General features: G+C 40.9%; 1 protein-coding gene and 1 long non-coding RNA gene across 2 annotated transcripts in view; one reads left to right on the top strand and one right to left on the bottom strand.

Moving 5' to 3' along the window:
• The window catches only part of IFT81 (intraflagellar transport 81), a 34,937-nt gene extending 30,301 nt beyond the window's left edge, over positions 1-4,636 (top strand). The window contains exons 18-19 of the mRNA XM_085075490.1: positions 2,246-2,291; positions 3,201-4,636. Of these exons, the coding sequence (XP_084931616.1) occupies positions 2,246-2,291; positions 3,201-3,383 (229 nt within the window). The 3' untranslated portion in view covers positions 3,384-4,636. The remainder of the gene's footprint in view (positions 1-2,245; positions 2,292-3,200) is intronic.
• Positions 1-27,239, bottom strand: part of LOC146430142 (uncharacterized) — a 72,058-nt gene that overhangs the window by 37,328 nt on the left and 7,491 nt on the right. Inside the window, exons 2-3 of the long non-coding RNA XR_014855272.1 lie at positions 14,782-14,914; positions 5,986-6,195 (exon numbers count right to left, since the gene is read on the bottom strand). This is a non-coding gene — a long non-coding RNA (uncharacterized LOC146430142). The remainder of the gene's footprint in view (positions 1-5,985; positions 6,196-14,781; positions 14,915-27,239) is intronic.

Here is a 27,239-nt window from a genome sequence, read left to right as displayed (position 1 = left end):
CAAACACTGTGTAGTAAAGAGTGTAGGAAAGTAAGAGTAAGAAAAGAATCAAAACTGTGAACGTTGGGGAGGGAGAAGGATGAGGAGAGAGAAGGTGATGGAGGCTGAGAGGCCTCTTGCTCCATCTCACAAAATAATGGAAGGCTGTAGGAAATGAGTATTTATCTAGTAAGGGAATGATGAAACAGCAAAACTAAGCAGAAGGATGATCAGATAAAAGCCTTAGTGATGATGTGAATATTCATGAGGATGGGGAGCAGCTGAGGCAGCAGGGTCAGACAGCAGGGAGTGGGAGCTCAGGTTGGTTCACTCCTACTCAAATATCTGGGAACTGAACATCCAGGATGTGGGGATTCACACGGAGCAGCCATCAGAGGCCAGTGCTGGAATGGAGCACGAGCCCAGCCATGCAATGCCAGGTATGGTGAGGGGAATGTGAACAGGCTGTTACCCCTCTGTGCTGTCCCCATTTCACTTCCCGACGGTGGAAATTATCCTCCCACAGGGACCAGCCAGAGTTGTGACCTTTCTAAGAGGTCACAGGGCTGTCTCATTTCAATGAGTTACAGCAAAGTTCAATAGAGATGTCTTTGCAAAATATAAAATGAGACGATTACAATTTCCTCTAGACATCCCTTTAGAACCTGAATGTATTTTTCAGCAAGCGCTGGAATGTAAACGGAGTAAAAATGAACCATAAATAGAATTGCACTTTTGTAACAACATATTGAACAAAAAATGTCTTAATTCAGCCCCTCTTTTTTGAATATAAACTCTCTGTTCCGTGGAGTCACTTCTTAGGAATGTGAAAAGTTAATTTTCTTTGCTAAAAATAGAAAGTTGTGGGGTTTTTAGCGAAGTTATTAAGTTACATTCTTTCCAGTCATCATTATAAATAGTAAAGAAAAACTTACTAGGAAAGACATAAAATCTGATGATGATTACTTTGAAAACTCTATTAAAAAAAAAAGAGGGTGTTCTGAAGGCCAAATGTGTGAGAACACATGATGTGTGCCAGGGCAAAGAAGCAGATTCAGCCTCACCTCCAGTTCAGTGAGGGTTGCTGGGATCAGTGGGACAGCACAGCACCTGGAGCAGCCTCAGCACAGCTCTGGCTGGAATTGTCCAAGAGCAAGAGATCCTAAAATGATCCTAGTCCATTCCTGTGGAGACATCACCAGCTGGCTGAGGCCCAAGTGCTCCAGTCAAGGTCCTGGAGTACTTGGGAGAAAGGGAAGGAATAAGGAAATGTGATGCCTTGGGTCCACACAGCTGCTCACACACTCCAGGAAACCTTCATGCTCTGCCATCATGAAGGCTGACACATCTTGCTGGAAATTAGAATTTCTCTTTACAAAGGTCATCTACCCTGAGCAATTTGGAAAGCTCTTTAGATGAGCTGGATTATTTTAAATCCCACTAGCCAACTCTCACACAAAAAAAAAGTAATAATTACACACAAATTATAATAAATTTTTCTCCTAATGACTCAGTGCACAGTTTTTTCTACTGTCACATTTCAAAAAAATCTCAAGATAAGTCCTAGTGCTGTCTATGGACGGTGCTGTTGTGGTTTGCATACTCTGTTGTCAGGGGTCATGTGTCAGCTTTGGGTATGGCAGAGTGATGTGGCCACTTGGTACAGACAGAGGTGGACAGCCAGGGCTTTCCATGCTGAATGTCAGCATTAACACTTCTCAGCCTATTTTTAGGCCCTGAGGGCTGTTTTCTGGGAGAGGAACGTTCAGCATTCCCACTGCACTCACTGGACTTGTCAGACCTGGGCTGAAATGCCATTCCCCCTCATTCCTGTACTTTCCCACTCATTCCAATGCTGCATTCACAGCAGTTAAGGGCTGTGGGTCTGTAAACTCTGACACTTGTACAAGCGAGGCTGTGGCTCACCTCGGGATGTCACCAGGATAAATGCATTATAAAAAGGATCAGGAGTATCATATCTGCATGGTCTCACTCTTGCCTTCAAGCTGGAAGGAGCAGTGATCATGCCTGCTTCAAAAATATAAGACATCTTAGCCAGTATCACTTTTCCCAGCTGCACAGCTGAGACAAGGAGATCTGATCCTTCATATCAAGGGATGTGTTGTTCAATGACAAAAAGGTTTTTTGTGTTTTCTGTCTCATTTACAAACCTCCCAATACTTCAATAATTTTCCATGTTTGCATCACTATGCTGTCCTGTTACATAGAACCAAATCATGATAAAATAATTTTATATTTCCTTTAGAGAACAGTATACACGAATAATCCTTGAACAAGAAAACCTTGGGAAGGTAAGGATGAGGTTTTTACATTGTAGGGTTCATGTTTTTATGGGGCTTAGTCACAAAGGCTGTGGTCAGTCTTTTATAAAAAGTATAGTGCAGCCTACAAAGAAAATTCCATCAGTGCTGGCATTGGTAACTAATACCCTGGAAAAGGATCCTGCTCCCTCCTCAGGGCTTGATTTCCTGCAGGGAATAGCACGAGCTGCTGTAAGGGATAGGCAAACAGCTCAATGTGACAGCACATTCCCTGAAAACCATTTGGATAAGAACCTGAAACAGGGGCATAACGAACTGTGCCAGCTCAGATTTTCTGTTGTATATAAAGCAACCTGTTGAAGACAATAAATTCAGAGCCTGTCAACCTTATCACTGCTGCTAAAGGCCAGGGGATCAGCGGCGTCAGACAAAAGCAGTTGTCCAGTTTTAATCTTGTCTGAAGCTCAGATCAGCAGGGACGAGGTTGGGCTTAGCAAGTCACACCAAACAGCTTTTATTAATTTCCTTTTCTCAGCCAGTCTGAGCGATTTTTGCAGGTCTGGGCTGCCACTCTTAATAATGAGGAAGGAGTTTAATTGTAAAACACTGATTTCGTGTTACAATATCATGATACGAATCCATTGTACCTTGATACTGCAAGAGCTCTGTATGGAAATGATGTCAGATTTTTAGCATGAGTTCTCAAGTTGATAAGACTAATATTTAGACAGTTAAAAACCATGGAAATAGTTGTCAATCCATGCAAAGATCTAAATCCCAAGTGTTAATGCATTTAGCACTTGCAGGGAGTGTTATCAACGTGAACAAAACAATATTTCCATAGCATATAAAAATCTCTGTCATTCCAAGCTGCCTATGTGAGCAACTTTTGTGGTGTAGAGCTGTTGCAGAAATCTAATATTTTTGTATGTTTAACAGAAACTACGAGAGAAACAGAAAGTTGTACGGGAAAGTCACGGGCCAAATATGAAGCAAATGAAAATGTGGCAGGACTTCGAGCAATTAATGGAATGTAAGAGAGAATGTTTTCTGAAACAACAAAATCAAGCAGCCATTGGTCAGGTCATTCAGGAAGGAGGTAAAGACAGGCTTGTGTTATGAATTCTTCCTCCTGATACCCTGATGAGGTAGGAAGATTCTTGCTAAATACTGTTGCTTTCATCAATTCTACGATTTTTCGACATGGTTTGGTTTTGGTGCATAAACAGAGAAAGCAAAGAACCCCTGGGGAAGCTTTTGCTCCACTGTTTCAGTGACAACGTGCCGTGGTTGGAAGCTGTTGGGAGAGCTGCACTGGGGTGAACCTGCTCGTAAATCCGTGTTTTATGAGGCCAGCAATGGCACGCATCTGTAGGGAGATCAAAGGGAAACAGATCCTTCTCCAGGGTCACAGAAAACTCACGTAATTGCGCTGCCTCTCATTCTCTATCGCTAAGGTTACATTTTTGCAAGGCCTGGGAGTTGATATTGTATAATTGTGGCCCTCCTGGCTTGGCCCTGTGTGTCCCTATTGTCCTTAGCCACCCAGTGTGGCAGCAGGAACAGGGCTGCTGTCGCCCTGGCCTGAACACTCCTGGTCATTCTTTCCTTGCACGGTTGGGCTCAGCTGACTGTGCTTCCAGGAGACACCTCACTGCTACAGCATCAGGAGTTGGCTTGGAGAACAATCAATTGGATTCTGAGCTTTTTCCATTATCTTTTGTTGTTGTTTTTTACAGTATTTTTCTTGCACATTTACCTCCTTTATATTTTCTGAGCTGCCTGTGTGAAAATGTAAAGGGAGCTCGACCAAAGCTTTCCCCAGGGAGGAGTTTTGAGCTGTTTGTCTGCACAGTGCAATTCCAGAGGGATTACACACCCCAAGAGGGTCATCCCAGGGCTGGAGGTTATCCATGGATATGGCCCAGTGGTTCTTGCATCTGGCCTGGAGTGCAGCCCTGAGCCACAGGCAGCTGTCACTGTCCTCAGAGGTGCCCCATGGCTGAGCCAGGGGCACAGGGATGGAGGTGAGGATTGAGAGTGTCCCTCACACGTCACCATTCCGGATGAGCAGCTCTTGGCCCCTGTCACAGATCAGCAGCACAGAGATAATTCTGTGGGACCAGAACTCCTGCTGCTCTCCTTTGGCTTACTGGATTCCTAGATAGGTTGGTGGGGTTTTTTATAGTTTTTCCTGCCTGAAGTGGAATGTCTTTTCAGGATATAAAAAAAGTAATTTTGCTTTCTTTGATACCTAACTATGAGATCTTCTGCTGGTTTCTATATCCAGAGGGTATGGTAATTATAGAGTTCCTGGTTTGCCTTTTCATTAAATATATTTGTTAACAGGACCAAAATAAAAGTTGGCAAAACTACATTTTGACTGTATGGTATTCTTTTTTACATTTAGGTGGAAAGAAGGAAATAGCTGGTGGCTGGGCCACAGGAAAAAGAAGTTTGAATGGGTCATTTAATGACATTTATTTGAGAAATAAATGTCATTAAATGGGCTCACAGTGCAGCTTGAGTGTGAGGCATGAGTCTCAGATCCATAGATCTCAGGACATCCTTGTGTCAGCCCTCCCACACTGCCAAATAGCAGGAGATAGTTTTTCCCAACAGCTGCACACTGACCCTCCCTGGCACAGGGAGGAAGGAAGGCACAGGCATGGAAGGAATCTGTGGCAGGGAGAAACTCAGGAAAGGACACAAAGCTAAGTGGGGTGGGCACAGCCATCTCCAGAGACATCTGGGTGCTTTGTGCCTCCTGTGCCATCATTCCCACACAGCACCTGCACAGCTTCTCGGGGCTGCAGAGCTGCAAAAGCCACAGCAGTCCCATTCCTGGACTTCCAACGGAGGCGTTTGCTGAAGGTTTGACAGCAATAGTAAAATAACTCAGACAAGGAGATATGGGACATGCTGAAAACGTGGGATAATCACCAAAAATGGACATTTAGGTTACTTAGGAATCAGCCTGCAGTTCAGAGTCACTAGACAGGGTAGGAAGAAAGGGGATTTCATAGACTTGGAGTCAAAACTTTTAACCAGACCTTAGAAATCCTATTTGACTGGGCCATTTACACAAAGATGTATGACAGGGATTAGTCTGCTGCCCAGGAAAAAGCAATGCCTCGGAAATTCACAGCAATGATGTGGACTAAGACTGAGTACAATCATTTTCTGGTTTTCTGTTCAGAGTTACCCTAAAAATAGTTCATCTTTCTTCCTTATAAAAACAGTTTACTGCTAGTTACTCAAAGATGACGTGATTGTTGTTCTGATCTGATTAGTGCTCTGTCATTTGTGCTGCACCAAGAAAGGGCACACAGATTATACACTGCAGCAGCAGCAGCAAAATGACTTTTTGAGATGAAGCAGAAAATCATAATAACTGTTATCAAAAGAAAATTGGAAAACCTCAAACACTATTTTTAGCTTTTCATACAAGTGGACATTTAATAAATGCAGCTTTAATGGATTCTGTTCACTGGCTTTTCCTCCTAGTTCAGGATTTATGGGAAGCATTCAAAATCTTTGAATTTTGCAATTTTATCTTCCTATCTTGCAACAAAAAGCTAACTTCCCATTTTTTACTTCATTTTTACTAATAGCCTAGCTGCTTAATAAGCTTAAACATCCCATATGGAAAAATACTTGCATTTCTCTTGGGAAGGTCCAGGCAAATCACAAATTTAGGTAAATTTGGGGCTGCAGCACTTACCAGATTTGTCCCAGCTGGAACTCTGATCCAAGCAGTCAAATGAGCAGCAGCTCACTTTGTGTCCAAAGGCTTCTCCTTATCCCTATCCAGATCCAGAACTGGGTGAGGAAGCATCCCAGCTATAAAACTACTGTAATATTCTGCAGCTTTGGGGGATTTAGTGATGTTGATTTCAGCTGTCCTTGGAGCTACAGCAAGTTCCACATGGACCTGAGAGATGAGACAGTTCCAGGCGTCAGAAACAGGCATGACAAAATCACATCCACTGTTTTATGGGAGCAGCCATTTACCACCTGGGTATCACATAATTTGGTTGATACTAGTGGTATCATTTTACTTCCATTTGAACTATAATAGCTAAAATAGATGTTCTTAGACTTCCTTCTCTACCCAAAACTAGGATTACTTATTTCTATCTCTTTACTCACACAGAGATTACTACTCGGGATGTCATATGCATGGAGTTGCCCACAATCATAAAGGTTAGGCCCTGCTATTATGTTTAAATATCCCAATTTCCAGAGCTCTCTTGGTAAGACTTCCCTACAGTGTGCTGCTGCTCTGTGTTACAAAACGCTGCAGCAGAGGTGTTCAGCAGTGCCTGGAGATGTCCTCAGGATGAAGCTGTTGTGATTAATGCACATGGATAGTGTCCTACCCAATAATCAATATGGAATCTGTTCTCCCTGTTCCTTGCTGGCTCAGGAGCTGGCAGTGCAGGTCAGAACTGCTCCTTGGATCACTGTTTTGTTTGTGTGGCCCAGAAGCAGCTCGGTGCTCACTACCTGGTGACTGTCCCCTGCCAGCCATGGATGCAGAGCCCTTTGGCTCAGTCCAATCCTAAAACCCCTCCTTGGCAGTGCTTAGCCAGCCTGGAGGCAGAATGGTGACTGACTGAAAGCCACAGAGGGTGAAGTGCTGTCACCTGCAAGTGTCCCCTTGGGAGAAAGGCTGTGACACAGCGTGGGACACTGTTCTCCATCAGCCTGTCTGGTACAAGGGCAGCTCTGGTGCCTGTGGCTCTGGGTTCTCTCTCTGGCCCTGTTTGCTCAGAGCTCATGCAAAAAGCAAAGCCCTGTGCCCACTGTTATCACTGCCAGCAGGAGGTTCCTGTCGAGGGAATGCTGTTAACCCTTCAGCTGCCTTTCTCCAGTGCAGTGGAAAGGGGATTGACATTCTCATGGCCAGGCCAGCGTTCCAGTAAGGAAGTACTACACAAATCAACAACTTTATCACAAGGTCCCACTTGGCTGGCAACACCCACGTGGGTAGCTGTTTTCTAACAATCAGAATTTGACCTATTTCCAGCTCGTTTAAAGAGTTCTTTAAATCCTCAGTCTGAATTTAAAGTGGGCTCCCCAAACTCTCCGTGCCTGTTTCTGCAGCAGCAGTTTCATAGTGGCAGTCTCCAAATTCCCAAGGCAAGCTGTGTTACTCCAAGGTCAGTGGGTGAAAAAGGGATTTCTCACAATTGCCTGACACTGATTTCCCTGATTCCACGGGTGGTGATGGTGTCACCCTGGGTGAGCAGCTGTGGGGGCTCAGAGAGGGAGCAAACCTGGCCCAATAATCAGCAGGAGCTGGGAGACAAACCACACTGGCCTTACTTTCACAAAACCCTCCCTGACTTCAGTGGGAGTTTTGCCAAAACAAGGTCTGCTGGATTTAGCTCCGTTCTTCATCCTGACAGAACAAGCAGGAATTAAAGGGCCCATCATCAGATTTATAGCACACTGAAAATAAAAATAACAGTAATTATCTTAAACAGCGACTTTCATCCAACACAAATCAATGCTCCATTGGACATGTTCTAATTTATAAAGAAAATTAAATGTTTGTGAAGATTTTCTCAGCACAAACAATTGAAATAACAAGTCCTGAGCAATGTGGTTTGATTTTCAGTAGACATTTATGAGAGGCTATTGCACAAATCCAGTGCTGAAGTATTTAGTGTGTTTATCATTTGATTAAAACGGTATTCTTTACCTTGTATATAAAGGTATTATCTATATTTATTATTAAAAAGTGTATTTTTACCTTTTTTTGCCCTTCCATTCTGCACAGTAATGAAAAAACTCTGGTTTTGCTAATTAGGATACAACATCCAGCATTTGTTGACTGTCAGGAGCTGGAATTCTTTTCCTGCAAATGGATCTACTCCAGCCAATGTCTATTTTCCTGCTTCAGTTCTGTCTCTTATTACACAATAAGATGTCATTTTTAAGCTTCTAAATTTTATTGCAACTGCTCGAGTTCTAAACCCACTCATTTATACAATAAGCACTTAATTAAGTCTACTCTTGAAATAGGATAAAGCCAAATCCTGCACATTTTGCTAATACCAGGAAAAATGCAGTTGACAGGAATATGGAAAATGGGATCACACAAGTTATCAAAGACAAATTCCTTTCTCTCTCCCTACTTATTTTTCCTGGAATGGAATAGGAAATATGCTTTGCACTTTGGGAACAACAACAACAAAACCAGAAACACTTATATCACATACAAATAATGACCAAGTAAGGGAAATAATGAAGGAACTAATCTCCCAACTTCTTTATAAATGTTACAACTGGCTCATACTGAAAACAACCTAAAAACCATTAAGATTCTCTGCAATGAAAATATGAGGAGGGGGTTAATTTTTGGTTTTTTGAAACTGGATTAATCTTTTTTAAGCAGCAATTGAATGTCTAAAGTTATAAAGTATGAATAATTCAGCAGTTTACTTGGTTTACACTTTTGCAGCATTTTCTGGTGAGTAAACCAGTGTTTAGGCATTTCTTTGCAGTTATCACAGAAATTTTAGAGCCATTAGTGAAGAACTACTAAGAGCAAAAAGGGCTGATTAATTTGGGATTCTAAAAATGGAAACATTTAAAATTAAAATCATATTAAAATGGTACATTTTGCTCTTTAAATGATGCAGTGCTCTAAACCAGCTTTCTGTGGACTGCAGCATTGAAACCTTGGAGGCTTTTAAAAGTATTTATAAAACATTGTCCCCATCTCCCTCATTCCGTGCCTCGAGCCTGCCGTGTTTTTATAGCGCATTAAAAAGCAAACAGAACTATCAGAACACTGAAAGTCACCCACAGACAACCTGTTCCACTCAGATTTTACATTCACATTACATCTTCTGGCCCAAAGGGTTCCTCTCCTTCGTTTTCCCTTCACATGGGCTCAGGGAGCAGTGAGAGAGCCAGTGAATGTTCCCGGGGCAGTGAGGAAAATTGGGCAGTGACAGCATCACCCTGACATTAAATCTCCTCCAGAAAACATCTCCCACAGCTCTAACAGGGCTCTCACAGCGAGATGGAGTGTGGCTCACTCACACTGGGTTCTTACTGCTGTGTTTCTGCTCCTTTTGTGGTTTTTATTTACTACAGTGCACTTCAACCATTTGTATGGGAAATGCACCACTTTAAAATCTCATACCATGAAGGTTCTTTTCTGCCTCTTGGTTTAATTGAAGGTTGATCATAAAACATGAAGAGAGGGAAAGAGGGAACTCATATACTGGAAAAAGCACTATAAATATTTTCCTGGGGTCATGAACACAACCTGGTATCACTTCACCCAGTGTTGTGGAAAGAATTAGACAACCCTTTAATGAAATGTCTAAAAGGTGTTTACAATTCAATCCCAAATTAACATGGCTTTTTCTTTAAAGAAAACATCCCATAATTCTTAATTCTGTTATCAAATTTATTTTCAACCTTTGAGGGGATTCACTTGCCAGTGACTTGGCAGTGTCAGACAAATGTTTGACTTTTATTCTGACACTTGTTGAAGAATTTGATTGAAACTATATATGTCTAGATAACACCCAACAAAGTGCCCCTCTTGCGTTTGTTTCGAGATATTTTTGGAAACAACAGAGGCGACCTTGGACAGAGCTGCTTTTCCAATTTAGGAATTCATTTGGTCTAAGAGAGTAAAATTATACTCTTTAATCCTTCTGTGTACCCACAAACAAGACAGTTTAATTTTATGCTACTGCAGAATTGTTTTTCTGTACCCTCTTAGCTGTGTTGATCTGTCTAGGATAAGAATTAGTTCGGGTAATCAACAGTTACCTTCAAATGTACATATAAATAGCCTCTGATGTATCACATGTCCCTTAAAAATATTGTGTAATCCAGAATCTCAGCAGCCCTTTATGTAACACCTTTGCTCCTCTAGAACCAGTGCCAATAAACTGGTGTTTGCCTTTGCTTAGAAAAATGGGATTTCAAGCCAGAGCTCCCAGAGACTTGATGTAAAGTCTAAATGGGGAGTGGGAAGGGGCTGGGGTGGGGCTGACACCTGTCCCCTCCAGCACAAAGGGTGTTTGTCAGGCTCCCAGTGGAAAAGCCAAGGTCTGGAGCCAGGTCCTTGCTCCCCTGGAGTGGGCAATTGCTCTCTCCTGACTTGGGTCTGTCAGCTGTGCAATCGTCTCCGCAATGTTTTATTGCATCTAATCACTTCGGATGTTTTAAATAGTTTGCACTTAATTTTCCATATAATCAATATATTTTAATTCATTTGTATCGCTCTGCTACAGACCTCCTGCACTCAGGGACAAAATGGGATTAGTTTGTGGCGATGATAATGCAGTTTCACTGCTGGGAATAAAAGGAGAATTGACAGAGTAAGTGTTCTTGTCATTTATCCTGTACAAGATTTGCTCCCTTCAATATTAATGTTGTCCAGTGTTACCTAATGATCAAATCCAAGGAATAACATGGAAACTGAATTTAGACATGCCAGTGGGATCCATCTGGGATAAGTGGTATATGCTTTGGAGTATATTGTTTATATTAATTCGATCACACTCCATGTCAATGCACACTTTTATAGCTCTATTACATGCAGACTGTGACTGATGGCTCAAGTTCTAACTCCAGAATATCCAGTTCCCTGATTTTATGGCATTGTCATGTAAAGTATTTCTGGACAGCTTAAGAGAAGCGACTCTGATCCTGTGTATCCATGTGACTACATTGGCACATCCACAAATCAGGTTAAAATAAACTATTTGGTGTATCAATTTCCATCATGGAATCTCAAAATAATTGACAAACAACTCCTAGTAAATTCTGTTGGGCCATGAACCCAGATCAACAAGTTGCTGCTATTTATGTTATCTTCTGGATGAACAAACCCCACTATGGAACGGAACAGAAACAAAAGTAGGAATCCAGTCCCTGTCACTGGGCTGTGGTCTCAGGGCATGCAAAGGATTCCCAACCTGATCTCTGAGAAACCTCCTGAGTTTGATCCTGAGCATGGTTGTTCAGACCTCCAAAGCCTCATCCTAGCCCGAGGTTTGGATTGTTGGAACACAAAGGAATGACATCTCAAACGTCACCGAATTTCCCAGCGCACGACTCAGCGTCCTCACTTGGAGTATCCTCAGCTGACCCTGGCACTGCCTGAAAAGCACTTCAGGAGTGAAATCTCTGTACATTTGTGATGTGATAATTCATTGAAAAGTGTAATGGAAAGGTCAGAACAGATACAAATAAACAAATGTGATACAGACTAAGATAAAGACAATTCCTGAAGGAGCTTTTAATTATATTGCAACGAGGAATTTCAAACACAAAAAGCATCTCAACTCCTTCATGGAGCTAATGGAGTCAACAAAACGAAATGTGAGATTTTTCTCCTACCCTGAGATCTTTTTGTAATGCCAAAGAGATAAGATCAGGAGAAGCAGCCCTAAATAGAAGCCGTGTGTGTGTGCATGTGTGCACACAAAGGTTGGGTCTCACTTAGGAACCAGGATACAACACTTTGGGAGTTTGTTCTTTGTGCATTTCAGTTTTTAACAAATGCCTACTTTGTCCTGGAGCTGAAACATTAATTATATAACCTGGCACTGAAATAACTGGGAGTTCTATTTTTTCTTAAACATTAGAGGAAATGAAGCTATTTTTAATATTCCATTATTTGAATATTATTCAATGTTGTCTTCAAAAATTGCAAAGATGCATGAATGTGAAAGAGCCATGAGAGAAAAACTGGCTGGCTTGGAGCATGGTAAGGGATGAGAGAGTTTGGGCTTTGGTTTATTGCCCCAGGCAGCTGTGGACAAAGCTGCTTCTGCTCTTCTGTCTGCTCCTCAGAGTGCTGGAATTGGCTGGATTAGCCCTCAAATAGAAGAGCAGCAGATTTATGACTGAGCACTAGATCTTGCTTTTACATATGAGAACCCCTCCAGGGTAATTTCAGTTAATGAATAACCCAGTCAATGGTGAAAGCTCCTATTTAGTCTGATAAATTTGCCCTTAAACAAAACTTTTGTTGATACAAGCATATACCACAGGGGAATAAAAACATTTTCCCCATGAGAAAACTCAGTACCAACAGAAAAAAAATAAAGTTTACACAATTTCATGAAAAAAGAAGAAAAATCATGTTTAAAAAAGCTCCACGTCTTTATAATGCAAAGTAAAAATATTCAAGAGAAAATTTGGACTTTTGGAAAAAAAGAAAAAAGAAAAAAGAAAAAGAAAGACAAATATCAAACCCAGGTTCTTTAGTCTATACAAAAAATGAAAACCAATTCAAAATGCCTTGATGGAGATGTTCTCCTTACTTACAAGATGTACAGCCTGTTACTGAGTAGTTCATTTAGAATCAGATTAACTCCTCATCACAGGCTCAGCAATGTTTCCAGTATTATATCCTACAAGGAAAGATGTGAATGCTGGATTTTCATAATAAGGGAATTTTTCTTTGCTACAGCTGCTGCATCACAGCCAATTTTACCTGCAAACACAAACTGCTTGGTGCAGTTTATCTTTCTTTGAAAAAATCCATGCAGGTACATCCATTTTTATAAAAGAGCATTCAACAGACAGAGTGCTTTGCAAAGTTATTGCTTCCCTGATGCATAAATATTGAATCCCCAAACACAGCATTAGCTAATTAAGTTGGAGGTGATTATTGGCTGGAGGAAAAGCACACACTAAGTGAGCATGGGTTAAGCCTGCCCTCTTACTGCACACACTGTGGTTGCTCCCTGAATACAATGAGGATGTGGGTTTCCAGGAGATTAAACCCAGCAATAATTCGCACCTGGAATCTAAAAGGAAGCCAAAAAAAATTTGGACAGACGTTCTTAAATTGCAGGGTGCTGTATAGACTGTGTGGAGCTTCCGCCAAAGCTTCTTCAAAACCAAAATCCCTCCAGTAAAATGGCAGTGAGAAGTCTGCTTTCAGCTGAAGTTGTTACTTGGCACTGACACACTCCATGGAAGAGTCAGGAAAACCCAAGAGAAGAGGTGGGAGTGCCCTGCTCTGTGGCACCTCAGTCTAAACCAGCCTGGAATTATGGTGACAATGGCTTTTTCAGTCGTGCTGGCACAACTCTGTGGGACTGCACGGTCAGGCTTATCACAATCTCTTGGTGAAAGATGATTATTAACTCAGTTGCTCAGTTTATGGCCACAAAATTACTGTGAGAGCACAACTGAAGGGGTGGAGAGCAGCAGGTCAGGAGCTGGGAGCAACGGACATGGAGCTTCCTAAACTGCCTTCTCCCTCAAAGAAAACAACTTTTGCAGAGCTGCACCTCCGTCTGCAGTCCCTGCTGTCCTCAAGGTGCTTCAGGGAGCAGCTAAAGACAGTCTGAAGACAAATTAGAAAAATAACAACTGTTTTATTAAAAAGCTCCCAAGCCAAGGTGAAATCTTCCCTTCATCAAAACCTGCTCGCCTAATGGGATGTGATCACAGAGTTAAGCAGCAGAAAACAAGACAGAAATTTTATAACCTAAGAAATGCCTACCAGGCAATCAGTGTTGGAAGGCAGGAAATTAATACTCATAAGTTCTGGTTACTCTGGCAGCAGGGTCGTGCTCCTCTCCTACATGTGAGTCTCAAAAAATGAAATACTGAGATGCAGAATGATCACCTGGGCTTTTGATTTTCCAGGGAATGCTTTTTCCTCCATCAACTCATTGTCCTCCCCTCTGAGAACGTATGCATCTGTTAAACTGGAACATATAGTCCTGGAAATGTGTCGCCTACACCATGGTATAAATCAGACTGAGCCTCTCTCCTGATGTAATGTCTTGGACAGATCCCTCCTGATTTCTTCCATGGGATTTTGGAATAAACAAAGAGAGATCAGACTGCCCTAATTAGTGCACCCCATCATCTACACTGAGCCTTGCTCGTGGCAAGGCAGGACCTCATGACTTTTATTTAGTGCCACAATAACTCCCAGACACACTGTACATGTTCTGTATATTGATAGATAATATGAGGTGAAATACAAGAATGGGGAGATTTAAAAAATGCTTATGCAAGAGACTATGGAAAACACCAAAATACTGCAATCCAGTTGTGGGTTACTATGTAATTCAAGTAGACAATATTTTTCAACCTCTTAAGCAATGAAAAGTTAAAATATGTAATAAACCCTGCATCACCATGTGTCTTGTTCATGGTCAGTTTAAGGATTGCACACTGTGCCAGTCTGGTTCTGCCTTTGCAGAATAAAGGGAGAGAAGCTGCAAAGGAAACATTCCTAACAGTATTTGTGTGACTAAATGCTTTCATCCTGATCTTTATTAAAAACACACATAACTAATGCAAACGTAATAATAACATACATAACTGCTAGCAGTTCATGCAATGTAACTACGATATGCAATCAAGATGTCTGCTTATAGGAATTGTTAGACTCTCCTTAAGATTACTAGGATGACAATTTTTAGGGGAATAATTCACTCCTGCTCTAAGTATAACCTCTGTGAACTGAATGAACTAACCTCTTTTGAGTCAATCAAGTCACACCTACCTGGGATAAAAGAGTCCGACCCAAATAATCCATAATTAGATCCTCAGCTGCCAACACTATCAATCTCCTGAGGTCTGGGGTGGCCTGAGCTGCCCTCATTCTCCAGCTGCATTTCAGGGAACAAGATTCATTCCTGAAAGAAAAGAGAAAATTTTACAGCACGTGGAATACTAAAATAATGTTGTTGGACATTCATCGTCTTGGAAGTATCTTAATTTGTTGCCATTAACATATAATCAGAAATCAGATTATGACCTTGCCAAGCAGAACAGCAATTATGTTATTGCTTATGCAACTGGGGGCTGCTTGCTGCCTTTTATTATGCCTTGCAGGAAAATTCAGATGCTGTTCAAACAGATTAAAGTTCTTAATATCAGGTTCAATCTGCCAAAATCACTACCCAAAAATTCAGCTGCAGACAGTCTTTACACAAATCTGTTTTTAGAAAGCCAAAAAACTGGATCAACACTGTAGTTATAAAAAAATGAATTTCCCTGTTATTCTCATGTATTGGGTGTTTAATATCTGTTACCTTTCAAGAACATGATATTCTTGGGATAATTCAAATTGATGCTCTCTGTTTCTAGCACTACTTTTTCAGTGGTCATTACACAAATATAGTGTAATGTATATTTTGTGGCTTTGAAATTCCACAATTATATCACTTAAAATAAAAACAAAAAATTTAATTTTAGTAGCTTATGATGTAATTAAATAAAAAATGTTGCATGCAAAGATTTTAATTTTATTTAGAATCCCTTTTTCACAGCACAGCTATTATGACTATTAAATCTGCTTGAAAAAGAAAATCTTATTGGTATCAGGTACAAATAAAACTCATTGCTTTCCAAAACCATCTGCTTGAAATCCTTTCAAGCACTAACACACTGAGGCACACAGAATCCTTCAGAAGGATCAGAAGACCCTCATACAAACTGCAGGGATTTTTTCCTCATTTCCATGGCATATGTTGTATCAGAAATCACAGTTAAAAGAAATTTCATGCTCAAAATGGAAATCTTTTCTCACATGTAACTCAGCCAAAAATTCCTGTGATGGCAGAATTAAATTTGGGGTTGTTCTCAAATGGTAAGAAAGCTACAATATGGAACAATTACCTTTTTTTTTATTCCTAACTACAAAAATTGTTACTTTCTCTGAACATTTATAATCATCTTAAAGACTCATCAGTAGCTGTCAAAGAAGTCCATTGTCTCTGCCCAGAATTGCTTCTGAATTTTTAGAGGAATTTGCATATGCGCTTATCTAGAAGAAATAATTAATCCCCTTTTTATGTAAAATGCAATGAGTGCAGCAGATGGGAAGTGATATTCACTTACAAACACATATAAGCAGCATCTTAACCTCAGCCGAGATCCTTTTTCCCACAACACAGAAAGGTGGACTTCTACCTGAGGGCCACAACAAGCACATGAATTAAATTCCAGACTGGTCAGACTGAAGACAGAACAATGTTGGTGATTTCAGTGTCTATCTTCTGCCAATATTTTTATTTTCTCGCTCTAAAAATACCCCTAGAGGAAAAAATCTCACTGCATGTAACTTTTTTCTGTTGAGTCATTTGGTTTGTTTATGAATCCTATGTAGAGGTGCACTTTTCCAAAATGCCTCCTGCATGCAGAATAACTCCCCTCTGGACAGACTCTCCACCTGAGCATCAGGGAGACAAATAAACCTGTAGCTGAGGACATTTCAAGGACAAGGAAAATTACTGTTGAGAGGAGAATTATCTGATTTGGTTCGTGTTTATTTTTACTTATCTCAAGCAATCTGCTCTCCAACAGAAGATGCTTATTTGCAGAGGAGAAGGCTGTCTCCTTCTTGGACTGATGCCCAACTGGAGCAACAGTGCCACTAAGGACAAGAAGTACATCTTGAGCATGTATTAACTCATGGAATAGGTGACCAGTGTCAGAGAAGCAATAGTTTGTGTCATATATGTTAACTAGTTAAGGATAAATTCTTTATTTCTTCCCATCATGCTTCTTACCCACTAGGCTAAGTCTGCCTTCCACTCAGGAGGTGCATATTCCCAAGTAAAATATGCTACATGTGAATTTTTAGAATTAATTATTCCCAAAGAACTTGTGTAGAGAAGCTCTAGGGTACAGCTCTGTTAATTTATTTTACACATGCTTGCTGCCAAGTTAGGGGGTTTTACAGTCTCACAAGAAGTCTTCCTTTGAGGAACTGCTTAGGAAAACTTCTTCAATCCTGGTGTTCTGTAATGCAGGAATAACTCCAGGTTAAGGAAACCAGCTGAAGGAAACCTGACTGTAGCAGACTGGTGGGTGCATAGGTTAAGAAGCAGAAAAGACCTGTTAATTGTGTGCTGCAATTGAGTCACTAAGAAAAAATGCAAAAGGGAAAAATTAAGGCCCAACCCTTCCATCTGCTTAAGGCTCAACCCTTATTTTTAGTTTATTTCTCGTGCAGTGACTTTGTCTTGCAAACTCTTTCATGCAAAGCATTAACTAAGGCCGAGTTGCTGGTGTGCTAGTGATGGTATCCAGTAGTTACTGAATATAAACCTGAGTGTTTGTGTGCTCTGAGTCTTTGCCTCAGTAATATCTTTAAATATAATAGTCTCTGCCTGTTGGCTTGTTTTCTCATCGGGAGGGTGACAGAACATTTTGTGTTCTCTTATCTTCAATAGCAATGAAACAGGAGGAGCTCCACAATGCGAAACCAAATCTACTGCTATTAATACAACATCCCAGCCACAGAGAAGAGATTTGTTTATTTACCAAAGCTAGAGATGCCTCTCTCTGACCTTTCCAGAGCTTGTGTGCTTTAGCTGGGAATAGATTCCTCAGAACTGGGCGCTCTTTTAAAAATATACAGTAAAAAACATACACACAACACCCCCGAAACAGAGCCCAGGCTGCAGCCCAAACTGCATGAAGTGACACACAGCTTTGGGTAGTCAGAATAAGTCTAACTAGGGCACAGTCCATATTCAGTTGTGATTCCTTTGCTGGAGCACAGAGATCAGTCAGCTCTCCAAAGCCCACTCTCCTTCCTCGCTGTCACTCAGCGACACGTTCAGCTCACTATAACCATACATGGACCCATTTTCTGCTGAGGCCTAACAGCTCCCTGCAGCCTAAAAAACCTGCCAGGATGGATCTTCTCTGCATAATCAAGAAGTGCTTCAGACTGGAAGGTACTGGGTTTAAAAAAAACCCAAGCAAAACAGAGATTCTTTTTCCTGACTTTACCCTGCTTTACCTGGGCTTTAAACCGGTGAGAATCATTACATACCCAAATCAAACATCTTTTAACTACGTTTTTCACAATTGGTTGTATTTAATGACTGCCCATACAACTTAAAATAGTGTCTGCAAGGGTTAAATCTTGCATTAGCATTAGGGATTCAACCTGGTTTAACCTCACAGACTCAGGATTTTTTTGTTAAGCTGGTGCATCTCTGCTATAGCAAGAGCCTGGAGTTCTCCACATCTCCCTGTGGTGATCCTGGCTGGACACTCTCACACTGAAATTCCCCAGCTCTCTGCTCCTCAGAGGCAGCTGCCCTGCACCACAGTTGGCAAAAAGAATTGTGGGTTGGCTCCTCAGCCACCTGGTTCTCCAGCTCAGCACATTAATTCAACTTACCACTGAAGGTACCTGCTCCATGACTGATATTTTAGTCTAAGCAGACTAAAAATGACCTAGAGAAGCAGATTTGGGAGTAGGAACAGGAAACCGGGGAAGGGACTGGCCAACATGTCCTGATTCAAAAGTAATAATCATTAAAGAATATATAAAAGGGAAACAACAGTTATGCCATCTCCTCCTCCAACAGAGTTATGATAGAAGGCAGCACCCAGGCCTGTGGTTTGACAATGTCAATCACCTGTCCAATTAGAAATAAAAGGCAAGAGTCCAAAATATAGACTCTTTTCTCTATAACCACTGGGCAAAGCTATCTATAAATAAAACCTTCCAAATATTATTGTCAACCATACAGCAGTTTGGAAGGCCAAAAAACTGTCTTTCATTACTCCAGAAACTACTTCACACTTCTGAAGGGACTGGTTTAGGAGTGATGCATCCCCTCATGCTCTGACCAACTTCACACTTCATTTTTTATCCAAATCTAAGTAACAGGCTTTGGGGACCTTGTCTGTATTCCTTCCTACTCAAGTCTGCTCCCATCTGCCTGATCCCCTCTGTGACTTTATAATACTTCTTTTGTGTCACCACAACTCCTGCTGCCTCCCAGTCAAACTTCCCACACCGATCTCTCAAACTGCACTCCCTCCTTTTTGCATCCTCAGTGCTCTGGATCTGCAAGTGCATGAATAAGGGACTTGTTTGTGTGCACAAAATTTACTATGACCACTTTTACAATCCAGGTTCAGGCAGAGAACTCTGTACACACAGCAAAGCTCTGTCTCCATGGAAAATTGTCAAAAAGCACCTGATCCCAGGAATTAGGGGAAAGTTCTGTGAGGAACCTGTGGAAAGGGGTCCCTCACCTTGCCTGATTCACAGCTGGGGTTTCTCCCTGGCAGTTGAGACTGGTGATGTGACAGGTTAGTCAAGAGTGGGAGCAGATTCCTGTGGGGCTTCACCAGCCAAATTCCTATCTAGCAAAAGGTTGCTACAGCAACTCTGAGCCTCCTGAGATACAGAAATTATTGTAATGGCTGCTGAAATGCTTCCCCACTGCTCTGAGACAGGATAAAGAAAATCTTTCCCTTTGATACAGAACGGTTGCCCACTGCCATGCTTCATATCAGCTCTACACAAGCACCAGGCTTCCTGAACTTGCCCAGCAGCTGATGGCCACCTTTTCCTTTCCCTCATTTACATGCAATGCAAATATAAAAATAATAAACCTAAACATCACACAACAAGGACTACAGTTCCAACACCTTTTTTTTCCCCATGGAGACTGTAAGAGAAAAAACAAATCATATGGCAGAAGTTAATATACTGCTGAGTGGGCTGAAAAGAATTTAGAAACCTGTGCAAAGCCAAAATACATATCTTTGAGAGTAGAGTTTGTGGTTTTCAAAAACCACATAAGACACAAAAAACCATAAACAAACCAAACCAGGACAAAACCCCTCAGAGCTTCTCAATGACTCAATGTCAGCAGGTTTTTGGCTGCCCCCAGCCTGAGCTTGTTTTCCTCTGGCATCTGTCCCGCTCACAGGTCGTTCAGTCCACTGGACTATGTAATAAATACCAGACAGAGATGATGCTTTAGACAGAACAGGAACACTTGTGACTGAAACAGGTCCTGAATCTAGAACGGGGTGGCATGAGGACAATGGGGACAGAGAAGCAGCAAGTGGTGTACACTGTAAGTGGAAAAATTTTCACAAAACTTCTCCCATTTCCCTCCTTTTCACTTTTCAGAAACCCAGTTTGGTATAGAAGCCAAAAAGGAAAACAGCAGAATCACTGATCTGAAGTGATCAGTGCTTACCTGAAATAACTGGATGACATTTTAAATTATTTCTTTAAGAACAGGAGTCACCACTTTTGTACAAATGCTCAAGTTAAACCTGAGCATTGCATTTTGGCCACAACAAAAAAGATCAAATTTCTCTGGGTATAAATCCAGTCAAATATATGCAGTTACCTCCTGGCTGAATTTGGGCCAACATGCCTTATAAACCCTTTGGGATTGTTCAATTCCAAACATTGCACTAATCCAATCTCCTGCAGTTGTTGAATGCTGTGATATTTGGTGTCAGCATACAGTATCTGAGACTTTTGACACAAGCTTGGAGTCATTAATAGAGTATTTTATTGCTTTTTTACCTTTCACCAGCTCTGTGAGCTTTTGGATTAACGCTGAAAAGCTTCAGAACAGACCCTTCTTTCAGTATGACAAAATATCTTGCTCAAGTCAGAGAAAATTTTTCTTTTTACTTCTCTCAATTTGGTGTCTACTGTGAAGATGATTTTCAGAGATCAAGAAAAGCATATAATGTTTAAAACAAAACATTTGTTAACCAAGGATTTCCTGGATATTTCTGCTTTCTTATTTATACTACGTCCTGGACCTTGTGAAATCACTGTTTAACTTTCAGTATTATTTATGGAAGCAAGCCTGTTGCTGTTTCCAGATCTCACAGAGAACTTTCAGTTTGCAGTTTCAGTACCAGGTGCATAGCCCTGGTTTAAATTTATCAACTAAAAAAGCAACATTAAATAAGTATTTAACCCTTTCACACCCTGGCTGAGTCTCCACAGGTAAGATGTTTTTCTACCTCTAAGCTTCAGACTCCTAAGTCCTCAACCCTCCTCTTCTATGACAATTTGGAATTTGGGACTGCACAGCCTTTTCAGTGCAGCAGAGGTAAATACTCTGTAGTGTACAAAGGGAGATTTGAAATATTGCCCCTTGGGTATAGATATAAAATGCCTAAGCATGGAAAGAGATTCTAAGAAATGAACAAATTTTACGAGGCTTTGCATGCTGCCACTATTGATCAAAACTCTTCAATTCACAGCAGAAAGAGGCAGACAAGGCATAATGATTCAGTGCAGTGGATGTGTGATAAATCATTATCAACTTCTATGTTGTCAGTGTGACTGCTCTGACTTAACAGCCACCAGGAAAATACCAGCTTCAAGTGGGGCCCTCCTCAGCTCATGGACCTGGATTTGCAGGCTGTGGCATTCTGTGCTGTCACTCACAGCTGCAGAAACCAAGTGCAAAGTGCTTTTAAAATGTGAACAAATCAGAAATCAACGTTTTACATTCATTTGCACAGGCAGAAGTGACTGTGCATATGGGAAATTCACACAGCTGCTCCCAGCAGGGCTGGTAATGGTTGCACAATATGGACTATCATGAAAAGGATGAGAGAGAGCAGTAATAAGTAACTAATTTAAAACTCTGCTAAGGTGCTGCCTTACCTTCCAGTCCTCTTCCTGACACCTGTAGCTCTGTGTAACATGACAGAAGACACATGGGATCATTTCTCAGGCTTCAACACCACACCAGAATCAGGTAAATCTGCTCAGGAGGCTTCTGGGATGACACATTACAGTCTGATGATGGTAGAAGGATGGAATATTGTTGTTTTCCAATGTTGTTGTTTTTCTTTTAAACCTGGGGAAATGCATCCCTAAGTCTGTATTTAAAAGATAAAATATTAAGACTTCAAAATCAAGCATGCAGTGAAATTAGAAAATTTCAGTGTTGGAAAAAGAAGCCAGGAATCATGTAATTAAAGATTCCTTCAGGGCATATGCATGGAAAGGCAACCTTTATTCTGGCATTTTATAACTTCTGTGTACTTGCAAATTATGCATATTTTGGCAAAGATTTTGTATCTGTAAAATGTATATATTATATATAGAAGTCTGATATATTTTTGCCTCATAAATACAGTTTCCTGTTTCCATGCTAGAATCGACAGCATTAACATATCCACATGCCAGTTGCTGGATTTATTCTTGATAATCCAAAGGCTGAGACTGGACATGCTCAGCCTCTCCAAATTTCAGTCTTATCTAGCATTTTTTCTAAGTCACCCAGATAAATTATCTCAATGTCCTGGTAAAGTGATTCTCTTGTCCAGGCACTCTGGAGAGCTCTAATTTTTTTCCCATACATCTGACACACAATTATGAGTTCAAGTGCTAAGACTGATGAACAGAATTTTTATTCTTTTTCACCGATTTAATTTTTGAGAATGTGTAATGTCATACTAAGAATTTCTAAATAAAAGTAGTTTTAAAAACACTGTGTTAGCAAGAGCGTGGCAAATTTATTTCAGTGTGCAACAAGCCACATAGAGAAAAAGCAACATAGTGAATCTGAAAATAATGTTCCAGTAGAATTAGAAAAGTGGAGGAAAGGCTGGAGGAGAGACACGCTAATTCATCTTCTTGCAAATCATATAAGAATGTGACATATTCATTTGTACTTGAACAGATTATTTCATTCTCCAGGGGAAAAAAAAAGTTTTCTATAAATTTTTCCCCATAAATTAAATAAATGAGCTAACAAATTATAAAAGAAAAAAAGAACATATTTAACTTTTATTGCACTCAAATTCTGAATTATACACATGGTTCATTTTCATTCATGTCCTCTTTCTGTAATATAAATGTTCTGCAAAAGCAGCAAAACTGCTCCCTTCAAGTGGAAGTTTCTCTGTGTATTATGCAAACATTTCAGTCCCATTTAAATCAGTGAAAACTGAGGCACACAGAGCCAGGCACTGAGGCCTCTGTTCGACCCAGGAGCCAAGCACAGAGCCCTCAGTATTCCATCTGCACACCCATTCCATTGCCTTCTTCCCTCTTTCCTGCCTAGGTACATTTTCAGGAACAAAAAAAGGCAGGCACAGCACAAAGCATCCTCTGACAGCCTCAGAGAACTGATGTGAAGAACACTTCAGATGCCAACAACAGAACCACATTCAGATCAGGAAACCCTGACTGCCTCCAGTGAGGGGTTAATGAAAGATAGTTGTGTACATTTGCTGCTTGTTGCTCAAATATCACTTCCTTATGACAATATGCATTACTTAATCTGCAAAGGTCAATGAATTGCTCTTTAGTTCCTTCCAAATGCCTGTGCAATGAACTTTGCCATTTTTAATACACATTTCTCAGCAAAGAACTGGTGGTACAGGTTTGAGGCTTAAAATGCCTCTTCAGCTGCAAACACCTTTCATTGCACTGGATTTCTAGCACTCCCCACACAGCTTGAGAACTGTCAGGCCCAAGCAGAGACTCCCCTGTAATCTCACTCTCAATTTGCACAGAACCTTGCACAAGCTAAACGAAAAGAAGTACAATTATTAGTTTCTTTTTAATCCTTCTGCAATATAAATGATCAGCCAAAGTACTGAATGTGCAACACAAGTGCAAAGAGGGGCAGGAAAACTGAGATATGTTTTCACCTATAGTGTGGCTCTGGCTAACAGCAGTTTGGAGGAGCAACTTACTCTGCATTAGAGAACTTTTAAAAAGAGGTGGAAATATTGCAGGTCAACAGCTTGTCCAAACTGCATAAATGCCCAGAGAATGGTATGAATGAGCACAGCACTAATCCTGGGAGCTAAACCACACAGCTGCTGCTCCCCTTTCCCCCATGTGGTCTCCACTGGAACCAGGCGTGGTGGTGTGGATACCCAGAGCCCCCAGGTTTGGGATATATTCTGAGCCAGTGTGGATAGTTGGAATAGCACTAGAAATCTCCATGCAGCACCAGGACAGCAGGGTTTAACTTAGCAGGTAGTGGAATGCACAAGCACAGCACAGAGACAAGACTGGGGAATTAGGCTGCTGGCAAGTAGCAGCTGAAAGCTGATTGAATACAACAGATTGGGCTTTCAGACTGGACAGATAGGCAGCAGCTATTTAAATGGAGTATTAACAGTTTTCCTCTTAATTATTTCCAAATCTTCCAGCTAATCCAAACGCAGTACGACATGTATTTTGGCCTCAATTAATTATTTGTTGTTTCTGTGTGAATCCAGTTAAAAGAAAGAAGAGAGTTGTTGAGTATTTCTGTCTCTTTAAAATCATTCTCTCAAGTGCTTGGCTTACTTCTGCAAGCAGCTGTCATGCAAGTAACTGAATCTATACCTCACAAAAACGGTCACTTTCTCCATCTCAAGTGGAATTTCTTTCTGAAATGACACTGCCCTGCAAGGCAACAAATGGTCACCATTCTGCCCAGTGGCAGGTGGAAGGCCATGGAACTCCAGAGCTAAATGTGGAAACTCTACGCCTTCAGAAAGGGGAGATTCCTGTCTTGCCTATCTTGCATCTTACTTGTTAGTCTGGGAGGAGCTGACTTTGAGGCGCTTCTATGTCTGGTACAGCTTTTTCTAGAATTTTCTGGAAGTATTTATTAGGAAATTTTATCTCAGATCCTTGCATAGTTAGTCATGTGAAAGCCACAACAGCTGGTTTACACCTCAAAGAATAAACAATTACTAATAAAAATGTCAAACCTCTCCTAAACAACTCTGAAATAAGAGAATGATCTTCCAAAATAGGTTTGAACAGACTGCTTTAATGCAGCTATTTCCAAAAGAGCTTTGTTTTCATATCTGTACTTTCTACACATCCTCCTTGACACACATTTTGTATAAAATACCTGGGACTTCTCACCAACACTAATCCAAATGGATCCAGACACACAATAGCATTTGTGACAGAAGGGACAGAATATGCTACACGACTTTTATTCAGCTTGTGAGAGGACAGACATATAAAGATTATGGCAACACAAAGTAAAAGAAGTTCATGAAGCCAACACATGGTCCAGTGTACAGAGTGCTGAGTGGCACAAAGCCAATCCATCCCAAAATCTGACACATATTTTTACTGTTGTGGTGAATTTATACCCTGAGATTTTTATATCCTCTTCATCAAAAAAAAAAACCCAAAACAAAAAAACCAAAAAACAACCAACTCAAAACCCCCTTCAATTTTTGCTGTTTATTTCATTGCACTTAGGAGGAGAATGTCCTCTCATTGAATTGAAGTGAGAATGAATTTAACTGAGTCTCTTCCCTAATCAGAATAATTGAATTGATTCTTCTTTGAGCCAAAACAGCAAAAAAATAAACTACTCGTACTGCTTTGGTGTCTAATGGCTTTCAGGCTTCTTGTTTGGATGATTCAGAAGGAATCAAAATGTACAGAAAGGGTAACAAAACCCAGTCTTGTGTCAGCCAGGATCAAACAAAAGGATTAACTGGCAAGTCATGGTTTCCAGCAGCAACCACAGTTTTTCAAGCAAAAATTATTACTGGATAGGAGATTAGGGATTTAATTTTAAAAATTGGACATCACATTTAGTAAGAGTTGAGATGAGCTGCATACATCCCATGCCACATGGATAGACATCTCTTTCCCATCAGCCAAGATGTTTTTACAGAAGGAAACATAGAAACCACAGAAGTTGCTCCAGCACATCATATCCAGCAGAAAATGACTATAAAATGCCCCCAATTCCAGTATTTTGAGGCCTTAACAGGTTTTACAAAACCACTCTAAAATTGTCTCAACCTATCAGAATACAGAATGCTCCAAGTTTTCTTAGGGATGATGAACACCCCCAGCTTTGAAGGAATACCTGCCAGATTCCCACGGCTCAGTGATTGGACTTTTTTTTTTTAAGTGGTGCTTGCCCTGAAAGGTCAGTTTAATCAGTGGAGATCTCCCAGCTTTGCAGAGCAGCAGGGAGTTCTGCACAGCAAATATGAATTAGCAAATCCACTTATCCCTCCTATAATTGTCATAAACAGGTGCTAAACACAGGCCACGAACAATTCATGTCTTTACCATTCTCAAAGAGATTTTCATTCGTCTTTCTTCTTAGTTTTTTTCTGTGACATTTGAAATGAGCAGACTCTTGTATCTGCAAGGTAATCACGTTCACATTTGGGAATGGTACATGAACTCAACATACTGCCCCGAGGCTCAGGCCTGAAGGAATTTCAACTGTGCAGAGATGGAATATGCAAAGACAGGAATAGGAGGTGGCTTAACCCAGCAGGCAGCTAAACACCACACAGCCCCTCACTCACACCACTCTTCACCAGCTACTGGGAGGAAAATTAACTCTGTCCCAGGCAAAACCAGGACAGAGGAACATGGTGGCATTGCTAACTGTGAGAAGAGAAGGGTATTTTTGGACTGGGGAGGCAGAGGTGCATGTAAACTGCTGTGATTTGGAACAACAGTGCTTCTCCCTCCCTTTGCACAGATCTAAAGAGCTCCACAAGTGTTGTTCCAGTCCAGTGCTGCCACAAACTCCCCAGGTGAAGGCAGCACCAGCCAGGAGTGGAGTAGCAACAATGCTTGTTGTGTTCCTTCAGTGCTGCAGAATTTCTGGCTGCCACACCTGAATTATTCCTGGAGTACCTGGTGCTCCTCCTCCCACTCCTGCGTGGCTGATTGAAGCTACAACGTGGCCCTAATTTTGCAGCAAGTCTCAACAAGAACAGTAAACAGTGCACAGCATTCCTGGCACACAGAGCAGACGGGAGCAAGAATTGTCTTTTAGCAGTTGCTACCCACAAGAGACAGAATATATTTTCCAGTTAGGAATTCTGGATAAAAGCTATGAACCCCGGACAGACAGTTTGTACTAAACCTTCCATTTCAGCTATAGATGTGAAACAGATTATTGAATCTGCAGTCAGAATAAGGCAAGACAACATCTGATAGTGCTTTTGCTTTCTGTTTCAATCCAAGCTTTTTTTCACTACTCCACTGAAGGCAACATTACACAAATATTTCCAAAAAGTACAATGTGCTACTGTATGTTTTTCATGTTTCCAGAATTAGATTTTTTAATTTTTAATTTTATTTAAACATCCTCTCATATCTCATATTTACCTCTTTTGTTACTAAATGCCATTAGTAGGGCAGAGAGACAAAGTGCTTACCCACAAATGCCAGTGTTAGAATTGTATTTCTTAAAATTCTAACCC

This window comes from Lichenostomus cassidix, chromosome 15, assembly GCF_008360975.1.
Source record: "Lichenostomus cassidix isolate B80296 chromosome 15, HeHo_3.0, whole genome shotgun sequence".
Lineage (NCBI taxonomy): Eukaryota > Metazoa > Chordata > Aves > Passeriformes > Meliphagidae > Lichenostomus > Lichenostomus cassidix.
Note: the sequence above shows the minus strand (reverse complement) of the source record. Positions and strands in the feature narration are given on the sequence as shown.